The sequence below is a fragment of the Alosa pseudoharengus genome, unplaced genomic scaffold (assembly GCF_046254945.1).
Source record: "Alosa pseudoharengus isolate Yale_2024_CS ecotype anadromous, Long Island Sound unplaced genomic scaffold, YU_APseudo_1.1 YU_APseudo_1.1_scf_16, whole genome shotgun sequence".
NCBI classification, from domain to species: Eukaryota; Metazoa; Chordata; class Actinopteri; order Clupeiformes; family Clupeidae; genus Alosa; species Alosa pseudoharengus.
Window position 1 is genome coordinate 18644384 of NW_027468630.1, and position 23769 is coordinate 18668152.

General features: G+C 34.0%; 1 protein-coding gene across 1 annotated transcript in view; it reads right to left on the reverse strand.

Annotated features, from left to right (window-relative positions):
* Positions 1–23769, reverse strand: part of LOC143125657 (uncharacterized) — a 40541-nt gene that overhangs the window by 13789 nt on the left and 2983 nt on the right. The window contains exons 2-11 of the mRNA XM_076287328.1: positions 3640–3785; positions 3002–3198; positions 2413–2514; positions 2174–2315; positions 1899–2046; positions 1501–1633; positions 1239–1394; positions 955–992; positions 609–638; positions 224–390 (exon numbers count right to left, since the gene is read on the reverse strand). Of these exons, the coding sequence (XP_076143443.1) occupies positions 224–390; positions 609–638; positions 955–992; positions 1239–1394; positions 1501–1633; positions 1899–2046; positions 2174–2315; positions 2413–2514; positions 3002–3198; positions 3640–3768 (1242 nt within the window). The 5' untranslated portion in view covers positions 3769–3785. The remainder of the gene's footprint in view (positions 1–223; positions 391–608; positions 639–954; positions 993–1238; positions 1395–1500; positions 1634–1898; positions 2047–2173; positions 2316–2412; positions 2515–3001; positions 3199–3639; positions 3786–23769) is intronic.

Below are 23769 nucleotides of genomic sequence, written 5' to 3' on the forward strand. Positions count from 1 at the left end.
ACTTATATGAAGTAGCATTAATCAATATGAGGGGCAGAGGGGGATAAATGTTGTCCCCCCCGACGATAAAAATAATTTAGCAGAAGTAGGGATAGGAAAACCAGAGGGGGGGAAATCCTCACCATCCCCCCCTACAAATCGCACCCTGTATATATATACAGTATGACCTTCAAGTATTTTCTAAGCTCCTTGTATAAACATTATATGCAGACATTTTTTTTACCACTGTCTTCGTGCCACAACTACTCAGTGAAAAGCTGGCAGTCACATGAGTAGTGTTGTGGAAGACGGCGCAGGAAGGATCGTTTAGCTGAAGGTCATCCAAGGGCAGATCAGACATGGTGGAGATGGGAAGCACCAGAGACATGGTGCTGTTGGTACAGTTAAGCTCTGGGATGGGCGACACAGAGGATGCAATTAGTGTCACTTTCTGTTTCAACATATTCAAGTCAAAGTTCATATCAATCAGACAATTGCGTCTGCAGCAATGATTTTCCCCCAACAGTCAGACCAAACTGACTGCAGACAGACAGATTTATAAGAGTATCAGAGTAGGATGACACAGAGCAATTGTGTGATATGTGTGATATGTTTGCATGCTACCATACCTGTGCCAGCGGGCAAGTCGCTCATAGGTCCTGAGAGGAATGGGAACAGATGGAGGAGTGGGAAGAGACTGTTAAAGCTGGGCTGCTTATTCACAGGGCACGTTATCAAATCTCAGTTTACAGAAAATGTTCCAAACTGAATTACAATGTGTATACCATATTGACTCTTTATTATATTGACTCGTTTATTATATTGCTGTAGCTGTAGTTCTGTTAAAATTCTTAAATGTTAATAGCTTAAATGTTATATTGCTGTAAATCACCTTGGATAAACGCGCCTGCCAAATTAATAAATACATGTAGCCTAACTGTAATGTAAATGTATACTATTCCAGAAGGGTCTTACTTTGCTGAAGCCAAATGCACCGAATCTCCGACTGCAAACTGCAAAGAAATCCATTAGTAAAAATGATTATTTTTTTCACCATAACTATGTTGTCTCAAGTGATGAGTTGAGAAATTACATTAATTTTATCAATGATATATATTCACTAATCAACTGACTAATGTGACAACTGACACACAAAATTACATTAATGATTACAGAGAAAACCTGTTTTAATGCATTTTAAGTTCAACAGATAATGTCAGCTAACACATATTTTGACTTAATTTTACGCAGTGATTCACCTGTCAGTATTTGCAGTGAAACAGATGGACAGCAAACGGCTGAGGTCATTAGGGCCTCTGACCCATGCCAGAGTGACTGATTTCTCAGATTCTTGTGTATTTTGAAGTGGGGATATGTACAGGCTGGGGGGACCAGCAATGGCCATCTCCAATACACTTTAAAAAGAAAAAGGAAGAAGATATTCAGGATGGTTTAAGATGGTTTAAGTAAACGTTTATGTAATTAGATGTTATGGAAAAAAATAGAACAGTTTCTCCATACTTTTCAGCCTCTGAACGAATGGTGACGTTGAATTTCACCTCCTCATATGGCAGGACAGAAATCATAGCATTCTCATCTGGGCTTTCATCAACAAATACAGGCAGCACAGAACAGTCCGATAATTTGTTCTCCACTAGAACAACAAAGCAGATTCACGTGACAGATATGTTTCCATCCAACCCATAATTAGCATCTGTATCTTTGTACATAACATGATTGGTGGGGGTAAATTGATTTAACTCCAATAACCAATAACAAAAATATTTTTTTCTATAGCTGTGTAATCAGATTAATGTCATGAAATCAATTCAGTTGTTTTTTAAGTAGTATCATCTAGTAACTGGACATATGACCCATACCACAAAACCATGTGCCTTAAGCATGAACACAAATCTCACCTGTGATGGAGAGGAAGATAGGATTTGAACTGAATGCCTTTTCTTCCATTTGGACAAAAGGTTTAGGAACGGGAAAATCCTCAACCATCAGCTTCACAGAGTATTGTCCCTCAGATGCTCCTCCTATGTACCTCAGAGTGCAAGACGCCTGTCGAAAAGGGAGAAAATATGGGAGTAGGCTATACATTGAGAGCAGCTTGTAAAAGTGAGGCAAAGCCACTTGCTGAGTGAGGTCTCCGATAAGCAGGTAGGACTGTCAGGCTTTTCAAACTCACCTCATCTAACAGAAAAAAAGCATGCTGCGGACAGTTCCCATAGCACTCTCCGAGATCATCACGGGCGTATCGACACCTAACTCTATCTCCATCGAGGTCGTACACACTCAGGGGGATGTCATGAGAGCAGTTTGTATTTACCCTAATTTGGGAGCATAAAGAAATGGCCGGTATGATGTTTTCTTTTGCACTCCTCAGTGTAATGTATAATAATAGACTCAAAGAGCTCAAGCTTTTACCTGATTGGAGGAATCAGAGCTGAGAATGGAGGCCGGTTCATCTTTCGTGTGTCCTTGCGGGTAGACAGGTCTGCTCTTGTGGAGAGCACAACACCATCGGACCTAAAGGGTAGTAGAGACATCTACTCCTTAGAAGTTTTGTAGTTTTGTCATCAACATAGTACAGCCACTAACACCATCATCATTAGTACTACTAGCCTACTACTACAACTACTACTAGTACTACTACTATTACTACCACTACTACTCAGGACCGGCTCTAGGCAGGGGCCAGGGTGGGCTAAGCCCTTGTCTATGTCTTGCCCACCCAAACAAAGTCAAACCCAGCTTGGATGTAGATGAGTTGGTGTTGAGTGTAATGGTAGCTAGCTGGTACATAGCTGTGCAGTGCTGCTGCTGCTACTACTACTACTACTAATACTACCACTACTAGGCTACTCTTACTACTGCTACTACTACTACCACTACTACTACTCATACTATCATACTACTGCTGCTACTGCAACTATTACTAAAACTACTACTAAATTATTTTCTTGACACAGGTTTAGATCACAAAACCATCCAGTGTTGAAATGTACTCACTTACCCCAGATTAATGTTGGAGGAATGCTGGCTGGGTACAGTGTTCTGCCATTGGCGGACACACCAACCAGGGGAAGGCTGACTTCCTTGCAGGGGGGAGGGAACAGTGTGTGCAATGCATGATGAATTGCCGTCATTGCACACACTGTCCAGGAGAGATGGACAAGGCAGAGGGGCGATCACACTAAAGTGGGCCCTCACCTGGACAGAGAGAAAAAGTGATCAATGTCCGCTGTTCTTCCAGGAAGGATGTTTATCACACTCCCATTTTCTTATTTTATATGTACGTCAATATATTGTATAGAATTTAATAGTTACATTTGAAAAACAATTCATGTAGTCCAAATAATTTACCGGTCCTTTTACAATGTCAAGAATATGAAGACACATAAAGCTAGTACCGTAATTTCCCGTTTATTAACTGAGAACTATTAACTGATTCATTGGGCTATTGGGCACTGTGGTTAATACAAGGGTGTCAATATATATATATTTTTTTTATTTATTTATTTGCATAAAACACCGTCCTGCAGTTTATAGCCTACATAATGCAGCTAATAAATGGAAAATTACTGTAGGCCTACTGCACTCTACCAATGAGTTCCAACAGGTAAACACCAAAATTAAAAAGAGAAATATTACCTCAGCACTGTTTCCATCCAAAGGTTCGGTGTTAATGATGGCCACTAAAAGGGAGGCTTTAAAGCGTGGTATCAATAAGAAAACACTCAGGATCAGTGCCTGCCTCCACCACAAAGTTTGGCTTGACATCGGGACCAGAAACAGTTCTGTACAAATAAAAAGACATTCTTTGAATTGCTTGTCTTTGATGGTGTTCTTCTAAATACAAATATATATATTATATATTAAAATATATTATCTAAATACAAAGTTATTTTTATTATAGTGTACTATTTGCTATTTTGTTTTTCATTTGTTGCATAGAATATTGCCACTTATGAAAAATACTGTATTTTCAGCAAAAGGCTGTTGTTTAATACTTGATACTTTTGGGCTACAATTGTTGTTACAGTAAAATAAAAGAACACTTGAGTGCGTTATGAAATATTACTGTAATTATGCAATGTAACACTGTTAGAGATAGCAAGTGTTTTGAAAAAAAACTACATCAACCATTATCAAGGGTTCAAAGGCATGTTTTCCTGATAAATCGAAGACAAACCCCTATCAAAGATCTTATCTTTCACTAATAGTGTTGCACAGTCTGTGAGATTAAGAGATATCAAATATCTTACTCTCTTTGTACAATTTAACTTCCTCAAAACATGACAGATGTTCATGAAGAAACAACTCAAAGTCACTTTTGGTACTCAAACAATAATTAAATGGACTATTATTTTAATTTCGGAAATTCAGAAATTAAGTGCCAAATTCACAAATCATAAATTGTAGAAATATTTTCAAGTGTCAAATACCAGGATTAAAAGATGATGGAGCATAAGTGTATGATCGCCAAAGTTCAACGTCAAATGTTCTGTGTAAAGCGCAATTTGCTTATGCTTGGAGTCATAAGAGCTGTTTGAAGTCATCTAAAGTGCAATTTTAGATTCAGAAAGATTTTTAGGCCTTAAAAGGTGTTACTAAGCCCTAAATAGAAATGTGAAATATCACAAATATGATCATATAAATAGCAATAAATTATGAGATTAATATGAAAAATCTGTCATTGAATGACGTAAAAATGAAAACTCCAAACAATGACAAGTCACTAAATCTAGATGTTAACTCAAGTGCATAGACTGCAACATAAGCAACCTATCAAGTACCAACCAATTTGGCCAAAATAAGAGTAAACTCTGATAAAGTGTGTTGTCAAATACCAGGATTAAAAGATGATGGAGCATAAGTGTATGATCACCAAAGTTGAACGTCACATGTTGTGCAAGTGTGAAGCGCAATTTGCTTATGCTTGCGAAGGGTCAGAATTTTTAACATTTTTCTGGTGTCAGAGCTGTTTGAACTCAGTCCAGCAGCACAGAGTTTCACAAATCCAAAGTGCAATTTTAGATTCAGAAAGATTTCTAGGCCTTAAAAGGTGTTACTAATCCCTAAATAGAAATGTGAAATATCACAAACATGATCATATAAAAAGCAATAAATTATGAGATTAATATGAAAAATCTGTCATTGAATGATGTAAAAATGAAAACTCCAAACAATGACAAGTCACTAAATCTAGATGTTAACTCGAGATCAAGTGGAAACATGTATGTTACAATTTAGCCTATGTTCGTATGCAATTTTATATAAAATCGAAGAAAAATGCTTTCATTTCATTTATCACTATCAGAAAACAATCAGATTAAAGTGCATAGACTGCAACATAAGCAACCTATCAAGTACCAACCAATTTGGCCAAAATAAGAGTAAACTCTGATAAAGTGTGTTGTCAAATACCAGGATTAAAAGATGATGGAGCATAAGTGTATGATCACCAAAGTTGAACGTCACATGTTGTGCAAGTGTGAAGCGCAATTTGCTTATGCTTGCGAAGGGTCAGAATTTTTTAACATTTTTCTGGTGTCAGAGCTGTTTGAACTCAGTCCAGCAGCACAGAGTTTCACAAATCCAAAGTGCAATTTTAGATTCAGAAAGATTTCTAGGCCTTAAAAGGTGTTACTAATCCCTAAATAGAAATGTGAAATATCACAAACATGATCATATAAAAAGCAATAAATTATGAGATTAATATGAAAAATCTGTCATTGAATGATGTAAAAATGAAAACTCCAAACAATGACAAGTCACTAAATCTAGATGTTAACTCGAGATCAAGTGGAAACATGTATGTTACAATTTAGCCTATGTTCGTATGCAATTTTATATAAAATCGAAGAAAAATGCTTTCATTTCATTTATCACTATCAGAAAACAATCAGATTAAAGTGCATAGACTGCAACATAAGCAACCTATCAAGTACCAACCAATTTGGCCAAAATAAGAGTAAACTCTGATAAAGTGTGTTGTCAAATACCAGGATTAAAAGATGATGGAGCATAAGTGTATGATCACCAAAGTTGAACGTCACATGTTGTGCAAGTGTGAAGCGCAATTTGCTTATGCTTGCGAAGGGTCAGAATTTTTAACATTTTTCTGGTGTCAGAGCTGTTTGAACTCAGTCCAGCACAGAGTTTCACAAATCCAAAGTGCAATTTTAGATTCAGAAAGATTTCTAGGCCTTAAAAGGTGTTACTAATCCCTAAATAGAAATGTGAAATATCACAAACATGATCATATAAAAAGCAATAAATTATGAGATTAATATGAAAAATCTGTCATTGAATGATGTAAAAATGAAAACTCCAAACAATGACAAGTCACTAAATCTAGATGTTAACTCGAGATCAAGTGGAAACATGTATGTTACAATTTAGCCTATGTTCGTATGCAATTTTATATAAAATCGAAGAAAAATGCTTTCATTTCATTTATCACTATCAGAAAACAATCAGATTAAAGTGCATAGACTGCAACATAAGCAACCTATCAAGTACCAACCAATTTGGCCAAAATAAGAGTAAACTCTGATAAAGTGTGTTGTCAAATACCAGGATTAAAAGATGATGGAGCATAAGTGTATGATCACCAAAGTTGAACGTCACATGTTGTGCAAGTGTGAAGCGCAATTTGCTTATGCTTGCGAAGGGTCAGAATTTTTAACATTTTTCTGGTGTCAGAGCTGTTTGAACTCAGTCCAGCAGCACAGAGTTTCACAAATCCAAAGTGCAATTTTAGATTCAGAAAGATTTCTAGGCCTTAAAAGGTGTTACTAATCCCTAAATAGAAATGTGAAATATCACAAACATGATCATATAAAAAGCAATAAATTATGAGATTAATATGAAAAATCTGTCATTGAATGATGTAAAAATGAAAACTCCAAACAATGACAAGTCACTAAATCTAGATGTTAACTCGAGATCAAGTGGAAACATGTATGTTACAATTTAGCCTATGTTCGTATGCAATTTTATATAAAATCGAAGAAAAATGCTTTCATTTCATTTATCACTATCAGAAAACAATCAGATTAAAGTGCATAGACTGCAACATAAGCAACCTATCAAGTACCAACCAATTTGGCCAAAATAAGAGTAAACTCTGATAAAGTGTGTTGTCAAATACCAGGATTAAAAGATGATGGAGCATAAGTGTATGATCACCAAAGTTGAACGTCACATGTTGTGCAAGTGTGAAGCGCAATTTGCTTATGCTTGCGAAGGGTCAGAATTTTTAACATTTTTCTGGTGTCAGAGCTGTTTGAACTCAGTCCAGCACAGAGTTTCACAAATCCAAAGTGCAATTTTAGATTCAGAAAGATTTCTAGGCCTTAAAAGGTGTTACTAATCCCTAAATAGAAATGTGAAATATCACAAACATGATCATATAAAAAGCAATAAATTATGAGATTAATATGAAAAATCTGTCATTGAATGATGTAAAAATGAAAACTCCAAACAATGACAAGTCACTAAATCTAGATGTTAACTCGAGATCAAGTGGAAACATGTATGTTACAATTTAGCCTATGTTCGTATGCAATTTTATATAAAATCGAAGAAAAATGCTTTCATTTCATTTATCACTATCAGAAAACAATCAGATTAAAGTGCATAGACTGCAACATAAGCAACCTATCAAGTACCAACCAATTTGGCCAAAATAAGAGTAAACTCTGATAAAGTGTGTTGTCAAATACCAGGATTAAAAGATGATGGAGCATAAGTGTATGATCACCAAAGTTGAACGTCACATGTTGTGCAAGTGTGAAGCGCAATTTGCTTATGCTTGCGAAGGGTCAGAATTTTTAACATTTTTCTGGTGTCAGAGCTGTTTGAACTCAGTCCAGCAGCACAGAGTTTCACAAATCCAAAGTGCAATTTTAGATTCAGAAAGATTTCTAGGCCTTAAAAGGTGTTACTAATCCCTAAATAGAAATGTGAAATATCACAAACATGATCATATAAAAAGCAATAAATTATGAGATTAATATGAAAAATCTGTCATTGAATGATGTAAAAATGAAAACTCCAAACAATGACAAGTCACTAAATCTAGATGTTAACTCGAGATCAAGTGGAAACATGTATGTTACAATTTAGCCTATGTTCGTATGCAATTTTATATAAAATCGAAGAAAAATGCTTTCATTTCATTTATCACTATCAGAAAACAATCAGATTAAAGTGCATAGACTGCAACATAAGCAACCTATCAAGTACCAACCAATTTGGCCAAAATAAGAGTAAACTCTGATAAAGTGTGTTGTCAAATACCAGGATTAAAAGATGATGGAGCATAAGTGTATGATCACCAAAGTTGAACGTCACATGTTGTGCAAGTGTGAAGCGCAATTTGCTTATGCTTGCGAAGGGTCAGAATTTTTAACATTTTTCTGGTGTCAGAGCTGTTTGAACTCAGTCCAGCAGCACAGAGTTTCACAAATCCAAAGTGCAATTTTAGATTCAGAAAGATTTCTAGGCCTTAAAAGGTGTTACTAATCCCTAAATAGAAATGTGAAATATCACAAACATGATCATATAAAAAGCAATAAATTATGAGATTAATATGAAAAATCTGTCATTGAATGATGTAAAAATGAAAACTCCAAACAATGACAAGTCACTAAATCTAGATGTTAACTCGAGATCAAGTGGAAACATGTATGTTACAATTTAGCCTATGTTCGTATGCAATTTTATATAAAATCGAAGAAAAATGCTTTCATTTCATTTATCACTATCAGAAAACAATCAGATTAAAGTGCATAGACTGCAACATAAGCAACCTATCAAGTACCAACCAATTTGGCCAAAATAAGAGTAAACTCTGATAAAGTGTGTTGTCAAATACCAGGATTAAAAGATGATGGAGCATAAGTGTATGATCACCAAAGTTGAACGTCACATGTTGTGCAAGTGTGAAGCGCAATTTGCTCATGCTTGCGAAGGGTCAGAATTTTTAACATTTTTCTGGTGTCAGAGCTGTTTGAACTCAGTCCAGCAGCACAGAGTTTCACAAATCCAAAGTGCAATTTTAGATTCAGAAAGATTTCTAGGCCTTAAAAGGTGTTACTAATCCCTAAATAGAAATGTGAAATATCACAAACATGATCATATAAAAAGCAATAAATTATGAGATTAATATGAAAAATCTGTCATTGAATGATGTAAAAATGAAAACTCCAAACAATGACAAGTCACTAAATCTAGATGTTAACTCGAGATCGATCAAGTGGAAACATGTATGTTACAATTTAGCCTATGTTCGTATGCAATTTTATATAAAATCGAAGAAAAATGCTTTCATTTCATTTATCACTATCAGAAAACAATCAGATTAAAGTGCATAGACTGCAACATAAGCAACCTATCAAGTACCAACCAATTTGGCCAAAATAAGAGAAACTCTGATAAAGTGTGTTGTCAAATACCAGGATTAAAAGATGATGGAGCATAAGTGTATGATCACCAAAGTTGAACGTCACATGTTGTGCAAGTGTGAAGCGCAATTTGCTTATGCTTGCGAAGGGTCAGAATTTTTAACATTTTTCTGGTGTCAGAGCTGTTTGAACTCAGTCCAGCAGCACAGAGTTTCACAAATCCAAAGTGCAATTTTAGATTCAGAAAGATTTCTAGGCCTTAAAAGGTGTTACTAATCCCTAAATAGAAATGTGAAATATCACAAACATGATCATATAAAAGCAATAAATTATGAGATTAATATGAAAAATCTGTCATTGAATGACGTAAAAATGAAAACTCCAAACAATGACAAGTCACTAAATCTAGATGTTAACTCGAGATCAAGTGGAAACATGTATGTTACAATTTAGCCTATGTTCGTATGCAATTTTATATAAAATCGAAGAAAAATGCTTTCATTTCATTTATCACTATCAGAAAACAATCAGATTAAAGTGCATAGACTGCAACATAAGCAACCTATCAAGTACCAACCAATTTGGCCAAAATAAGAGAAACTCTGATAAAGTGTGTTGTCAAATACCAGGATTAAAAGATGATGGAGCATAAGTGTATGATCACCAAAGTTGAACGTCACATGTTGTGCAAGTGTGAAGCGCAATTTGCTTATGCTTGCGAAGGGTCAGAATTTTTAACATTTTTCTGGTGTCAGAGCTGTTTGAACTCAGTCCAGCAGCACAGAGTTTCACAAATCCAAAGTGCAATTTTAGATTCAGAAAGATTTCTAGGCCTTAAAAGGTGTTACTTATCCCTAAATAGAAATGTGAAATATCACAAACATGATCATATAAAAAGCAATAAATTATGAGATTAATATGAAAAATCTGTCATTGAATGACGTAAAAATGAAAACTCCAAACAATGACAAGTCACTAAATCTAGATGTTAACTCGAGATCAAGTGGAAACATGTATGTTACAATTTAGCCTATGTTCGTATGCAATTTTATATAAAATCGAAGAAAAATGCTTTCATTTCATTTATCACTATCAGAAAACAATCAGATTAAAGTGCATAGACTGCAACATAAGCAACCTATCAAGTACCAACCAATTTGGCCAAAATAAGAGAAACTCTGATAAAGTGTGTTGTCAAATACCAGGATTAAAAGATGATGGAGCATAAGTGTATGATCACCAAAGTTGAACGTCACATGTTGTGCAAGTGTGAAGCGCAATTTGCTTATGCTTGCGAAGGGTCAGAATTTTTAACATTTTTCTGGTGTCAGAGCTGTTTGAACTCAGTCCAGCAGCACAGAGTTTCACAAATCCAAAGTGCAATTTTAGATTCAGAAAGATTTCTAGGCCTTAAAAGGTGTTACTAATCCCTAAATAGAAATGTGAAATATCACAAACATGATCATATAAAAAGCAATAAATTATGAGATTAATATGAAAAATCTGTCATTGAATGACGTAAAAATGAAAACTCCAAACAATGACAAGTCACTAAATCTAGATGTTAACTCGAGATCAAGTGGAAACATGTATGTTACAATTTAGCCTATGTTCGTATGCAATTTTATATAAAATCGAAGAAAAATGCTTTCATTTCATTTATCACTATCAGAAAACAATCAGATTAAAGTGCATAGACTGCAACATAAGCAACCTATCAAGTACCAACCAATTTGGCCAAAATAAGAGAAACTCTGATAAAGTGTGTTGTCAAATACCAGGATTAAAAGATGATGGAGCATAAGTGTATGATCACCAAAGTTGAACGTCACATGTTGTGCAAGTGTGAAGCGCAATTTGCTTATGCTTGCGAAGGGTCAGAATTTTTAACATTTTTCTGGTGTCAGAGCTGTTTGAACTCAGTCCAGCAGCACAGAGTTTCACAAATCCAAAGTGCAATTTTAGATTCAGAAAGATTTCTAGGCCTTAAAAGGTGTTACTAATCCCTAAATAGAAATGTGAAATATCACAAACATGATCATATAAAAAGCAATAAATTATGAGATTAATATGAAAAATCTGTCATTGAATGACGTAAAAATGAAAACTCCAAACAATGACAAGTCACTAAATCTAGATGTTAACTCGAGATCAAGTGGAAACATGTATGTTACAATTTAGCCTATGTTCGTATGCAATTTTATATAAAATCGAAGAAAAATGCTTTCATTTAATTTATCTCTATCAGAAAACAATCAGATTAAAGTGCATAGACTGCAGCATAAGCAACCTATCAAGTACCAACCAATTTGGCCAAAATAAGAGTAAACTCTGATAAAGTGTGTTGTCAAATACCAGGATTAAAAGATGATGGAGCATAAGTGTATGATCACCAAAGTTGAACGTCACATGTTGTGCAAGTGTGAAGCACAATTTGCTTATGCTTGCGAAGGGTCAGAATTTTTAACATTTTTCTGGTGTCAGAGCTGTTTGAACTCAGTCCAGCAGCACAGAGTTTCACAAATCCAAAGTGCAATTTTAGATTCAGAAAGATTTCTAGGCCTTAAAAGGTGTTACTAATCCATAAATAGAAATGTGAAATATCACAAACATGATCATATTAAAAGCAATAAATTATGAGATTAATATGAAAAATCTGTCATTGAATGACGTAAAAATGAAAACTCCAAACAATGACAAGTCACTAAATCTAGATGTTAACTCAAGTGCATAGACTGCAACATAAGCAACCTATCAAGTACCAACCAATTTGGCCAAAATAAGAGAAACTCTGATAAAGTGTGTTGTCAAATACCAGGATTAAAAGATGATGGAGCATAAGTGTATGATCACCAAAGTTGAACGTCACATGTTGTGCAAGTGTGAAGCGCAATTTGCTTATGCTTGCGAAGGGTCAGAATTTTTTAACATTTTTCTGGTGTCAGAGCTGTTTGAACTCAGTCCAGCAGCACAGAGTTTCACAAATCCAAAGTGCAATTTTAGATTCAGAAAGATTTCTAGGCCTTAAAAGGTGTTACTAATCCCTAAATAGAAATGTGAAATATCACAAACATGATCATATAAAAAGCAATAAATTATGAGATTAATATGAAAAATCTGTCATTGAATGACGTAAAAATGAAAACTCCAAACAATGACAAGTCACTAAATCTAGATGTTAACTCGAGATCAAGTGGAAACATGTATGTTACAATTTAGCCTATGTTCGTATGCAATTTTATATAAAATCGAAGAAAAATGCTTTCATTTCATTTATCACTATCAGAAAACAATCAGATTAAAGTGCATAGACTGCAACATAAGCAACCTATCAAGTACCAACCAATTTGGCCAAAATAAGAGAAACTCTGATAAAGTGTGTTGTCAAATACCAGGATTAAAAGATGATGGAGCATAAGTGTATGATCACCAAAGTTGAACGTCACATGTTGTGCAAGTGTGAAGCGCAATTTGCTTATGGTTGCGAAGGGTCAGAATTTTTAAAATTTTTCTGGTGTCAGAGCTGTTTGAACTCAGTCCAGCAGCACAGAGTTTCACAAATCCAAAGTGCAATTTTAGATTCAGAAAGATTTCTAGGCCTTAAAAGGTGTTACTAATCCATAAATAGAAATGTGAAATATCACAAACATGATCATATTAAAAGCAATAAATTATGAGATTAATATGAAAAATCTGTCATTGAATGACGTAAAAATGAAAACTCCAAACAATGACAAGTCACTAAATCTAGATGTTAACTCAAGTGCATAGACTGCAACATAAGCAACCTATCAAGTACCAACCAATTTGGCCAAAATAAGAGTAAACTCTGATAAAGTGTGTTGTCAAATACCAGGATTAAAAGATGATGGAGCATAAGTGTATGATCACCAAAGTTGAACGTCACATGTTGTGCAAGTGTGAAGCGCAATTTGCTTATGCTTGCGAAGGGTCAGAATTTTTAACATTTTTCTGGTGTCAGAGCTGTTTGAACTCAGTCCAGCAGCACAGAGTTTCACAAATCCAAAGTGCAATTTTAGATTCAGAAAGATTTCTAGGCCTTAAAAGGTGTTACTAATCCCTAAATAGAAATGTGAAATATCACAAACATGATCATATAAAAAGCAATAAATTATGAGATTAATATGAAAAATCTGTCATTGAATGATGTAAAAATGAAAACTCCAAACAATGACAAGTCACTAAATCTAGATGTTAACTCGAGATCAAGTGGAAACATGTATGTTACAATTTAGCCTATGTTCGTATGCAATTTTATATAAAATCGAAGAAAAATGCTTTCATTTCATTTATCACTATCAGAAAACAATCAGATTAAAGTGCATAGACTGCAACATAAGCAACCTATCAAGTACCAACCAATTTGGCCAAAATAAGAGTAAACTCTGATAAAGTGTGTTGTCAAATACCAGGATTAAAAGATGATGGAGCATAAGTGTATGATCACCAAAGTTGAACGTCACATGTTGTGCAAGTGTGAAGCGCAATTTGCTTATGCTTGCGAAGGGTCAGAATTTTTAACATTTTTCTGGTGTCAGAGCTGTTTGAACTCAGTCCAGCAGCACAGAGTTTCACAAATCCAAAGTGCAATTTTAGATTCAGAAAGATTTCTAGGCCTTAAAAGGTGTTACTAATCCCTAAATAGAAATGTGAAATATCACAAACATGATCATATAAAAAGCAATAAATTATGAGATTAATATGAAAAATCTGTCATTGAATGATGTAAAAATGAAAACTCCAAACAATGACAAGTCACTAAATCTAGATGTTAACTCGAGATCAAGTGGAAACATGTATGTTACAATTTAGCCTATGTTCGTATGCAATTTTATATAAAATCGAAGAAAAATGCTTTCATTTCATTTATCACTATCAGAAAACAATCAGATTAAAGTGCATAGACTGCAACATAAGCAACCTATCAAGTACCAACCAATTTGGCCAAAATAAGAGTAAACTCTGATAAAGTGTGTTGTCAAATACCAGGATTAAAAGATGATGGAGCATAAGTGTATGATCACCAAAGTTGAACGTCACATGTTGTGCAAGTGTGAAGCGCAATTTGCTTATGCTTGCGAAGGGTCAGAATTTTTAACATTTTTCTGGTGTCAGAGCTGTTTGAACTCAGTCCAGCAGCACAGAGTTTCACAAATCCAAAGTGCAATTTTAGATTCAGAAAGATTTCTAGGCCTTAAAAGGTGTTACTAATCCCTAAATAGAAATGTGAAATATCACAAACATGATCATATAAAAAGCAATAAATTATGAGATTAATATGAAAAATCTGTCATTGAATGATGTAAAAATGAAAACTCCAAACAATGACAAGTCACTAAATCTAGATGTTAACTCGAGATCAAGTGGAAACATGTATGTTACAATTTAGCCTATGTTCGTATGCAATTTTATATAAAATCGAAGAAAAATGCTTTCATTTCATTTATCACTATCAGAAAACAATCAGATTAAAGTGCATAGACTGCAACATAAGCAACCTATCAAGTACCAACCAATTTGGCCAAAATAAGAGAAACTCTGATAAAGTGTGTTGTCAAATACCAGGATTAAAAGATGATGGAGCATAAGTGTATGATCACCAAAGTTGAACGTCACATGTTGTGCAAGTGTGAAGCGCAATTTGCTTATGCTTGCGAAGGGTCAGAATTTTTAACATTTTTCTGGTGTCAGAGCTGTTTGAACTCAGTCCAGCAGCACAGAGTTTCACAAATCCAAAGTGCAATTTTAGATTCAGAAAGATTTCTAGGCCTTAAAAGGTGTTACTAATCCCTAAATAGAAATGTGAAATATCACAAACATGATCATATAAAAAGCAATAAATTATGAGATTAATATGAAAAATCTGTCATTGAATGACGTAAAAATGAAAACTCCAAACAATGACAAGTCACTAAATCTAGATGTTAACTCGAGATCAAGTGGAAACATGTATGTTACAATTTAGCCTATGTTCGTATGCAATTTTATATAAAATCGAAGAAAAATGCTTTCATTTCATTTATCACTATCAGAAAACAATCAGATTAAAGTGCATAGACTGCAACATAAGCAACCTATCAAGTACCAACCAATTTGGCCAAAATAAGAGAAACTCTGATAAAGTGTGTTGTCAAATACCAGGATTAAAAGATGATGGAGCATAAGTGTATGATCACCAAAGTTGAACGTCACATGTTGTGCAAGTGTGAAGCGCAATTTGCTTATGCTTGCGAAGGGTCAGAATTTTTAACATTTTTCTGGTGTCAGAGCTGTTTGAACTCAGTCCAGCAGCACAGAGTTTCACAAATCCAAAGTGCAATTTTAGATTCAGAAAGATTTCTAGGCCTTAAAAGGTGTTACTTATCCCTAAATAGAAATGTGAAATATCACAAACATGATCATATAAAAAGCAATAAATTATGAGATTAATATGAAAAATCTGTCATTGAATGACGTAAAAATGAAAACTCCAAACAATGACAAGTCACTAAATCTAGATGTTAACTCGAGATCAAGTGGAAACATGTATGTTACAATTTAGCCTATGTTCGTATGCAATTTTATATAAAATCGAAGAAAAATGCTTTCATTTCATTTATCACTATCAGAAAACAATCAGATTAAAGTGCATAGACTGCAACATAAGCAACCTATCAAGTACCAACCAATTTGGCCAAAATAAGAGAAACTCTGATAAAGTGTGTTGTCAAATACCAGGATTAAAAGATGATGGAGCATAAGTGTATGATCACCAAAGTTGAACGTCACATGTTGTGCAAGTGTGAAGCGCAATTTGCTTATGCTTGCGAAGGGTCAGAATTTTTAACATTTTTCTGGTGTCAGAGCTGTTTGAACTCAGTCCAGCAGCACAGAGTTTCACAAATCCAAAGTGCAATTTTAGATTCAGAAAGATTTCTAGGCCTTAAAAGGTGTTACTAATCCCTAAATAGAAATGTGAAATATCACAAACATGATCATATAAAAAGCAATAAATTATGAGATTAATATGAAAAATCTGTCATTGAATGACGTAAAAATGAAAACTCCAAACAATGACAAGTCACTAAATCTAGATGTTAACTCGAGATCAAGTGGAAACATGTATGTTACAATTTAGCCTATGTTCGTATGCAATTTTATATAAAATCGAAGAAAAATGCTTTCATTTCATTTATCACTATCAGAAAACAATCAGATTAAAGTGCATAGACTGCAACATAAGCAACCTATCAAGTACCAACCAATTTGGCCAAAATAAGAGAAACTCTGATAAAGTGTGTTGTCAAATACCAGGATTAAAAGATGATGGAGCATAAGTGTATGATCACCAAAGTTGAACGTCACATGTTGTGCAAGTGTGAAGCGCAATTTGCTTATGCTTGCGAAGGGTCAGAATTTTTAACATTTTTCTGGTGTCAGAGCTGTTTGAACTCAGTCCAGCAGCACAGAGTTTCACAAATCCAAAGTGCAATTTTAGATTCAGAAAGATTTCTAGGCCTTAAAAGGTGTTACTAATCCCTAAATAGAAATGTGAAATATCACAAACATGATCATATAAAAAGCAATAAATTATGAGATTAATATGAAAAATCTGTCATTGAATGACGTAAAAATGAAAACTCCAAACAATGACAAGTCACTAAATCTAGATGTTAACTCGAGATCAAGTGGAAACATGTATGTTACAATTTAGCCTATGTTCGTATGCAATTTTATATAAAATCGAAGAAAAATGCTTTCATTTAATTTATCTCTATCAGAAAACAATCAGATTAAAGTGCATAGACTGCAGCATAAGCAACCTATCAAGTACCAACCAATTTGGCCAAAATAAGAGTAAACTCTGATAAAGTGTGTTGTCAAATACCAGGATTAAAAGATGATGGAGCATAAGTGTATGATCACCAAAGTTGAACGTCACATGTTGTGCAAGTGTGAAGCACAATTTGCTTATGCTTGCGAAGGGTCAGAATTTTTAACATTTTTCTGGTGTCAGAGCTGTTTGAACTCAGTCCAGCAGCACAGAGTTTCACAAATCCAAAGTGCAATTTTAGATTCAGAAAGATTTCTAGGCCTTAAAAGGTGTTACTAATCCATAAATAGAAATGTGAAATATCACAAACATGATCATATTAAAAGCAATAAATTATGAGATTAATATGAAAAATCTGTCATTGAATGACGTAAAAATGAAAACTCCAAACAATGACAAGTCACTAAATCTAGATGTTAACTCAAGTGCATAGACTGCAACATAAGCAACCTATCAAGTACCAACCAATTTGGCCAAAATAAGAGAAACTCTGATAAAGTGTGTTGTCAAATACCAGGATTAAAAGATGATGGAGCATAAGTGTATGATCACCAAAGTTGAACGTCACATGTTGTGCAAGTGTGAAGCGCAATTTGCTTATGCTTGCGAAGGGTCAGAATTTTTTAAAATTTTTCTGGTGTCAGAGCTGTTTGAACTCAGTCCAGCAGCACAGAGTTTCACAAATCCAAAGTGCAATTTTAGATTCAGAAAGATTTCTAGGCCTTAAAAGGTGTTACTAATCCCTAAATAGAAATGTGAAATATCACAAACATGATCATATAAAAAGCAATAAATTATGAGATTAATATGAAAAATCTGTCATTGAATGACGTAAAAATGAAAACTCCAAACAATGACAAGTCACTAAATCTAGATGTTAACTCGAGATCAAGTGGAAACATGTATGTTACAATTTAGCCTATGTTCGTATGCAATTTTATATAAAATCGAAGAAAAATGCTTTCATTTCATTTATCACTATCAGAAAACAATCAGATTAAAGTGCATAGACTGCAACATAAGCAACCTATCAAGTACCAACCAATTTGGCCAAAATAAGAGAAACTCTGATAAAGTGTGTTGTCAAATACCAGGATTAAAAGATGATGGAGCATAAGTGTATGATCACCAAAGTTGAACGTCACATGTTGTGCAAGTGTGAAGCGCAATTTGCTTATGGTTGCGAAGGGTCAGAATTTTTAAAATTTTTCTGGTGTCAGAGCTGTTTGAACTCAGTCCAGCAGCACAGAGTTTCACAAATCCAAAGTGCAATTTTAGATTCAGAAAGATTTCTAGGCCTTAAAAGGTGTTACTAATCCATAAATAGAAATGTGAAATATCACAAACATGATCGATCATATAAAAAGCAATAAATTATGAGATTAATATGAAAAATCTGTCATTGAATGATGTAAAAATGAAAACTCCAAACAATGACAAGTCACTAAATCTAGATGTTAACTCGAGATCAAGTGGAAACATGTATGTTACAATTTAGCCTATGTTCGTATGCAATTTTATATAAAATCGAAGAAAAATGCTTTCATTTCATTTATCACTATCAGAAAACAATCAGATTAAAGTGCATAGACTGCAACATAAGCAACCTATCAAGTACCAACCAATTTGGCCAAAATAAGAGAAACTCTGATAAAGTGTGTTGTCAAATACCAGGATTAAAAGATGATGGAGCATAAGTGTATGATCACCAAAGTTGAACGTCACATGTTGTGCAAGTGTGAAGCGCAATTTGCTTATGCTTGCGAAGGGTCAGAATTTTTAACATTTTTCTGGTGTCAGAGCTGTTTGAACTCAGTCCAGCAGCACAGAGTTTCACAAATCCAAAGTGCAATTTTAGATTCAGAAAGATTTCTAGGCCTTAAAAGGTGTTACTAATCCCTAAATAGAAATGTGAAATATCACAAACATGATCATATAAAAAGCAATAAATTATGAGATTAATATGAAAAATCTGTCATTGAATGACGTAAAAATGAAAACTCCAAACAATGACAAGTCACTAAATCTAGATGTTAACTCGAGATCAAGTGGAAACATGTATGTTACAATTTAGCCTATGTTCGTATGCAATTTTATATAAAATCGAAGAAAAATGCTTTCATTTCATTTATCACTATCAGAAAACAATCAGATTAAAGTGCATAGACTGCAACATAAGCAACCTATCAAGTACCAACCAATTTGGCCAAAATAAGAGAAACTCTGATAAAGTGTGTTGTCAAATACCAGGATTAAAAGATGATGGAGCATAAGTGTATGATCACCAAAGTTGAACGTCACATGTTGTGCAAGTGTGAAGCGCAATTTGCTTATGCTTGCGAAGGGTCAGAATTTTTAACATTTTTCTGGTGTCAGAGCTGTTTGAACTCAGTCCAGCAGCACAGAGTTTCACAAATCCAAAGTGCAATTTTAGATTCAGAAAGATTTCTAGGCCTTAAAAGGTGTTACTTATCCCTAAATAGAAATGTGAAATATCACAAACATGATCATATAAAAAGCAATAAATTATGAGATTAATATGAAAAATCTGTCATTGAATGACGTAAAAATGAAAACTCCAAACAATGACAAGTCACTAAATCTAGATGTTAACTCGAGATCAAGTGGAAACATGTATGTTACAATTTAGCCTATGTTCGTATGCAATTTTATATAAAATCGAAGAAAAATGCTTTCATTTCATTTATCACTATCAGAAAACAATCAGATTAAAGTGCATAGACTGCAACATAAGCAACCTATCAAGTACCAACCAATTTGGCCAAAATAAGAGAAACTCTGATAAAGTGTGTTGTCAAATACCAGGATTAAAAGATGATGGAGCATAAGTGTATGATCACCAAAGTTGAACGTCACATGTTGTGCAAGTGTGAAGCGCAATTTGCTTATGCTTGCGAAGGGTCAGAATTTTTAACATTTTTCTGGTGTCAGAGCTGTTTGAACTCAGTCCAGCAGCACAGAGTTTCACAAATCCAAAGTGCAATTTTAGATTCAGAAAGATTTCTAGGCCTTAAAAGGTGTTACTAATCCCTAAATAGAAATGTGAAATATCACAAACATGATCATATAAAAAGCAATAAATTATGAGATTAATATGAAAAATCTGTCATTGAATGACGTAAAAATGAAAACTCCAAACAATGACAAGTCACTAAATCTAGATGTTAACTCGAGATCAAGTGGAAACATGTATGTTACAATTTAGCCTATGTTCGTATGCAATTTTATATAAAATCGAAGAAAAATGCTTTCATTTCATTTATCACTATCAGAAAACAATCAGATTAAAGTGCATAGACTGCAACATAAGCAACCTATCAAGTACCAACCAATTTGGCCAAAATAAGAGAAACTCTGATAAAGTGTGTTGTCAAATACCAGGATTAAAAGATGATGGAGCATAAGTGTATGATCACCAAAGTTGAACGTCACATGTTGTGCAAGTGTGAAGCGCAATTTGCTTATGCTTGCGAAGGGTCAGAATTTTTAACATTTTTCTGGTGTCAGAGCTGTTTGAACTCAGTCCAGCAGCACAGAGTTTCACAAATCCAAAGTGCAATTTTAGATTCAGAAAGATTTCTAGGCCTTAAAAGGTGTTACTAATCCCTAAATAGAAATGTGAAATATCACAAACATGATCATATAAAAAGCAATAAATTATGAGATTAATATGAAAAATCTGTCATTGAATGACGTAAAAATGAAAACTCCAAACAATGACAAGTCACTAAATCTAGATGTTAACTCGAGATCAAGTGGAAACATGTATGTTACAATTTAGCCTATGTTCGTATGCAATTTTATATAAAATCGAAGAAAAATGCTTTCATTTAATTTATCTCTATCAGAAAACAATCAGATTAAAGTGCATAGACTGCAGCATAAGCAACCTATCAAGTACCAACCAATTTGGCCAAAATAAGAGTAAACTCTGATAAAGTGTGTTGTCAAATACCAGGATTAAAAGATGATGGAGCATAAGTGTATGATCACCAAAGTTGAACGTCACATGTTGTGCAAGTGTGAAGCACAATTTGCTTATGCTTGCGAAGGGTCAGAATTTTTAACATTTTTCTGGTGTCAGAGCTGTTTGAACTCAGTCCAGCAGCACAGAGTTTCACAAATCCAAAGTGCAATTTTAGATTCAGAAAGATTTCTAGGCCTTAAAAGGTGTTACTAATCCATAAATAGAAATGTGAAATATCACAAACATGATCATATTAAAAGCAATAAATTATGAGATTAATATGAAAAATCTGTCATTGAATGACGTAAAAATGAAAACTCCAAACAATGACAAGTCACTAAATCTAGATGTTAACTCAAGTGCATAGACTGCAACATAAGCAACCTATCAAGTACCAACCAATTTGGCCAAAATAAGAGAAACTCTGATAAAGTGTGTTGTCAAATACCAGGATTAAAAGATGATGGAGCATAAGTGTATGATCACCAAAGTTGAACGTCACATGTTGTGCAAGTGTGAAGCGCAATTTGCTTATGCTTGCGAAGGGTCAGAATTTTTTAACATTTTTCTGGTGTCAGAGCTGTTTGAACTCAGTCCAGCAGCACAGAGTTTCACAAATCCAAAGTGCAATTTTAGATTCAGAAAGATTTCTAGGCCTTAAAAGGTGTTACTAATCCCTAAATAGAAATGTGAAATATCACAAACATGATCATATAAAAAGCAATAAATTATGAGATTAATATGAAAAATCTGTCATTGAATGACGTAAAAATGAAAACTCCAAACAATGACAAGTCACTAAATCTAGATGTTAACTCGAGATCGATCAAGTGGAAACATGTATGTTACAATTTAGCCTATGTTCGTATGCAATTTTATATAAAATCGAAGAAAAATGCTTTCATTTCATTTATCACTATCAGAAAACAATCAGATTAAAGTGCATAGACTGCAACATAAGCAACCTATCAAGTACCAACCAATTTGGCCAAAATAAGAGAAACTCTGATAAAGTGTGTTGTCAAATACCAGGATTAAAAGATGATGGAGCATAAGTGTATGATCACCAAAGTTGAACGTCACATGTTGTGCAAGTGTGAAGCGCAATTTGCTTATGGTTGCGAAGGGTCAGAATTTTTAAAATTTGTCTGGTGTCAGAGCTGTTTGAACTCAGTCCAGCAGCACAGAGTTTCACAAATCCAAAGTGCAATTTTAGATTCAGAAAGATTTCTAGGCCTTAAAAGGTGTTACTAATCCATAAATAGAAATGTGAAATATCACAAACATGATCATATAAAAAGCAATAAATTATGAGATTAATATGAAAAATCTGTCATTGAATGATGTAAAAATGAAAACTCCAAACAATGACAAGTCACTAAATCTAGATGTTAACTCGAGATCAAGTGGAAACATGTATGTTACAATTTAGCCTATGTTCGTATGCAATTTTATATAAAATCGAAGAAAAATGCTTTCATTTCATTTATCACTATCAGAAAACAATCAGATTAAAGTGCATAGACTGCAACATAAGCAACCTATCAAGTACCAACCAATTTGGCCAAAATAAGAGAAACTCTGATAAAGTGTGTTGTCAAATACCAGGATTAAAAGATGATGGAGCATAAGTGTATGATCACCAAAGTTGAACGTCACATGTTGTGCAAGTGTGAAGCGCAATTTGCTTATGCTTGCGAAGGGTCAGAATTTTTAACATTTTTCTGGTGTCAGAGCTGTTTGAACTCAGTCCAGCAGCACAGAGTTTCACAAATCCAAAGTGCAATTTTAGATTCAGAAAGATTTCTAGGCCTTAAAAGGTGTTACTTATCCCTAAATAGAAATGTGAAATATCACAAACATGATCATATAAAAAGCAATAAATTATGAGATTAATATGAAAAATCTGTCATTGAATGACGTAAAAATGAAAACTCCAAACAATGACAAGTCACTAAATCTAGATGTTAACTCGAGATCAAGTGGAAACATGTATGTTACAATTTAGCCTATGTTCGTATGCAATTTTATATAAAATCGAAGAAAAATGCTTTCATTTCATTTATCACTATCAGAAAACAATCAGATTAAAGTGCATAGACTGCAACATAAGCAACCTATCAAGTACCAACCAATTTGGCCAAAATAAGAGAAACTCTGATAAAGTGTGTTGTCAAATACCAGGATTAAAAGATGATGGAGCATAAGTGTATGATCACCAAAGTTGAACGTCACATGTTGTGCAAGTGTGAAGCGCAATTTGCTTATGCTTGCGAAGGGTCAGAATTTTTAACATTTTTCTGGTGTCAGAGCTGTTTGAACTCAGTCCAGCAGCACAGAGTTTCACAAATCCAAAGTGCAATTTTAGATTCAGAAAGATTTCTAGGCCTTAAAAGGTGTTACTAATCCCTAAATAGAAATGTGAAATATCACAAACATGATCATATAAAAAGCAATAAATTATGAGATTAATATGAAAAATCTGTCATTGAATGACGTAAAAATGAAAACTCCAAACAATGACAAGTCACTAAATCTAGATGTTA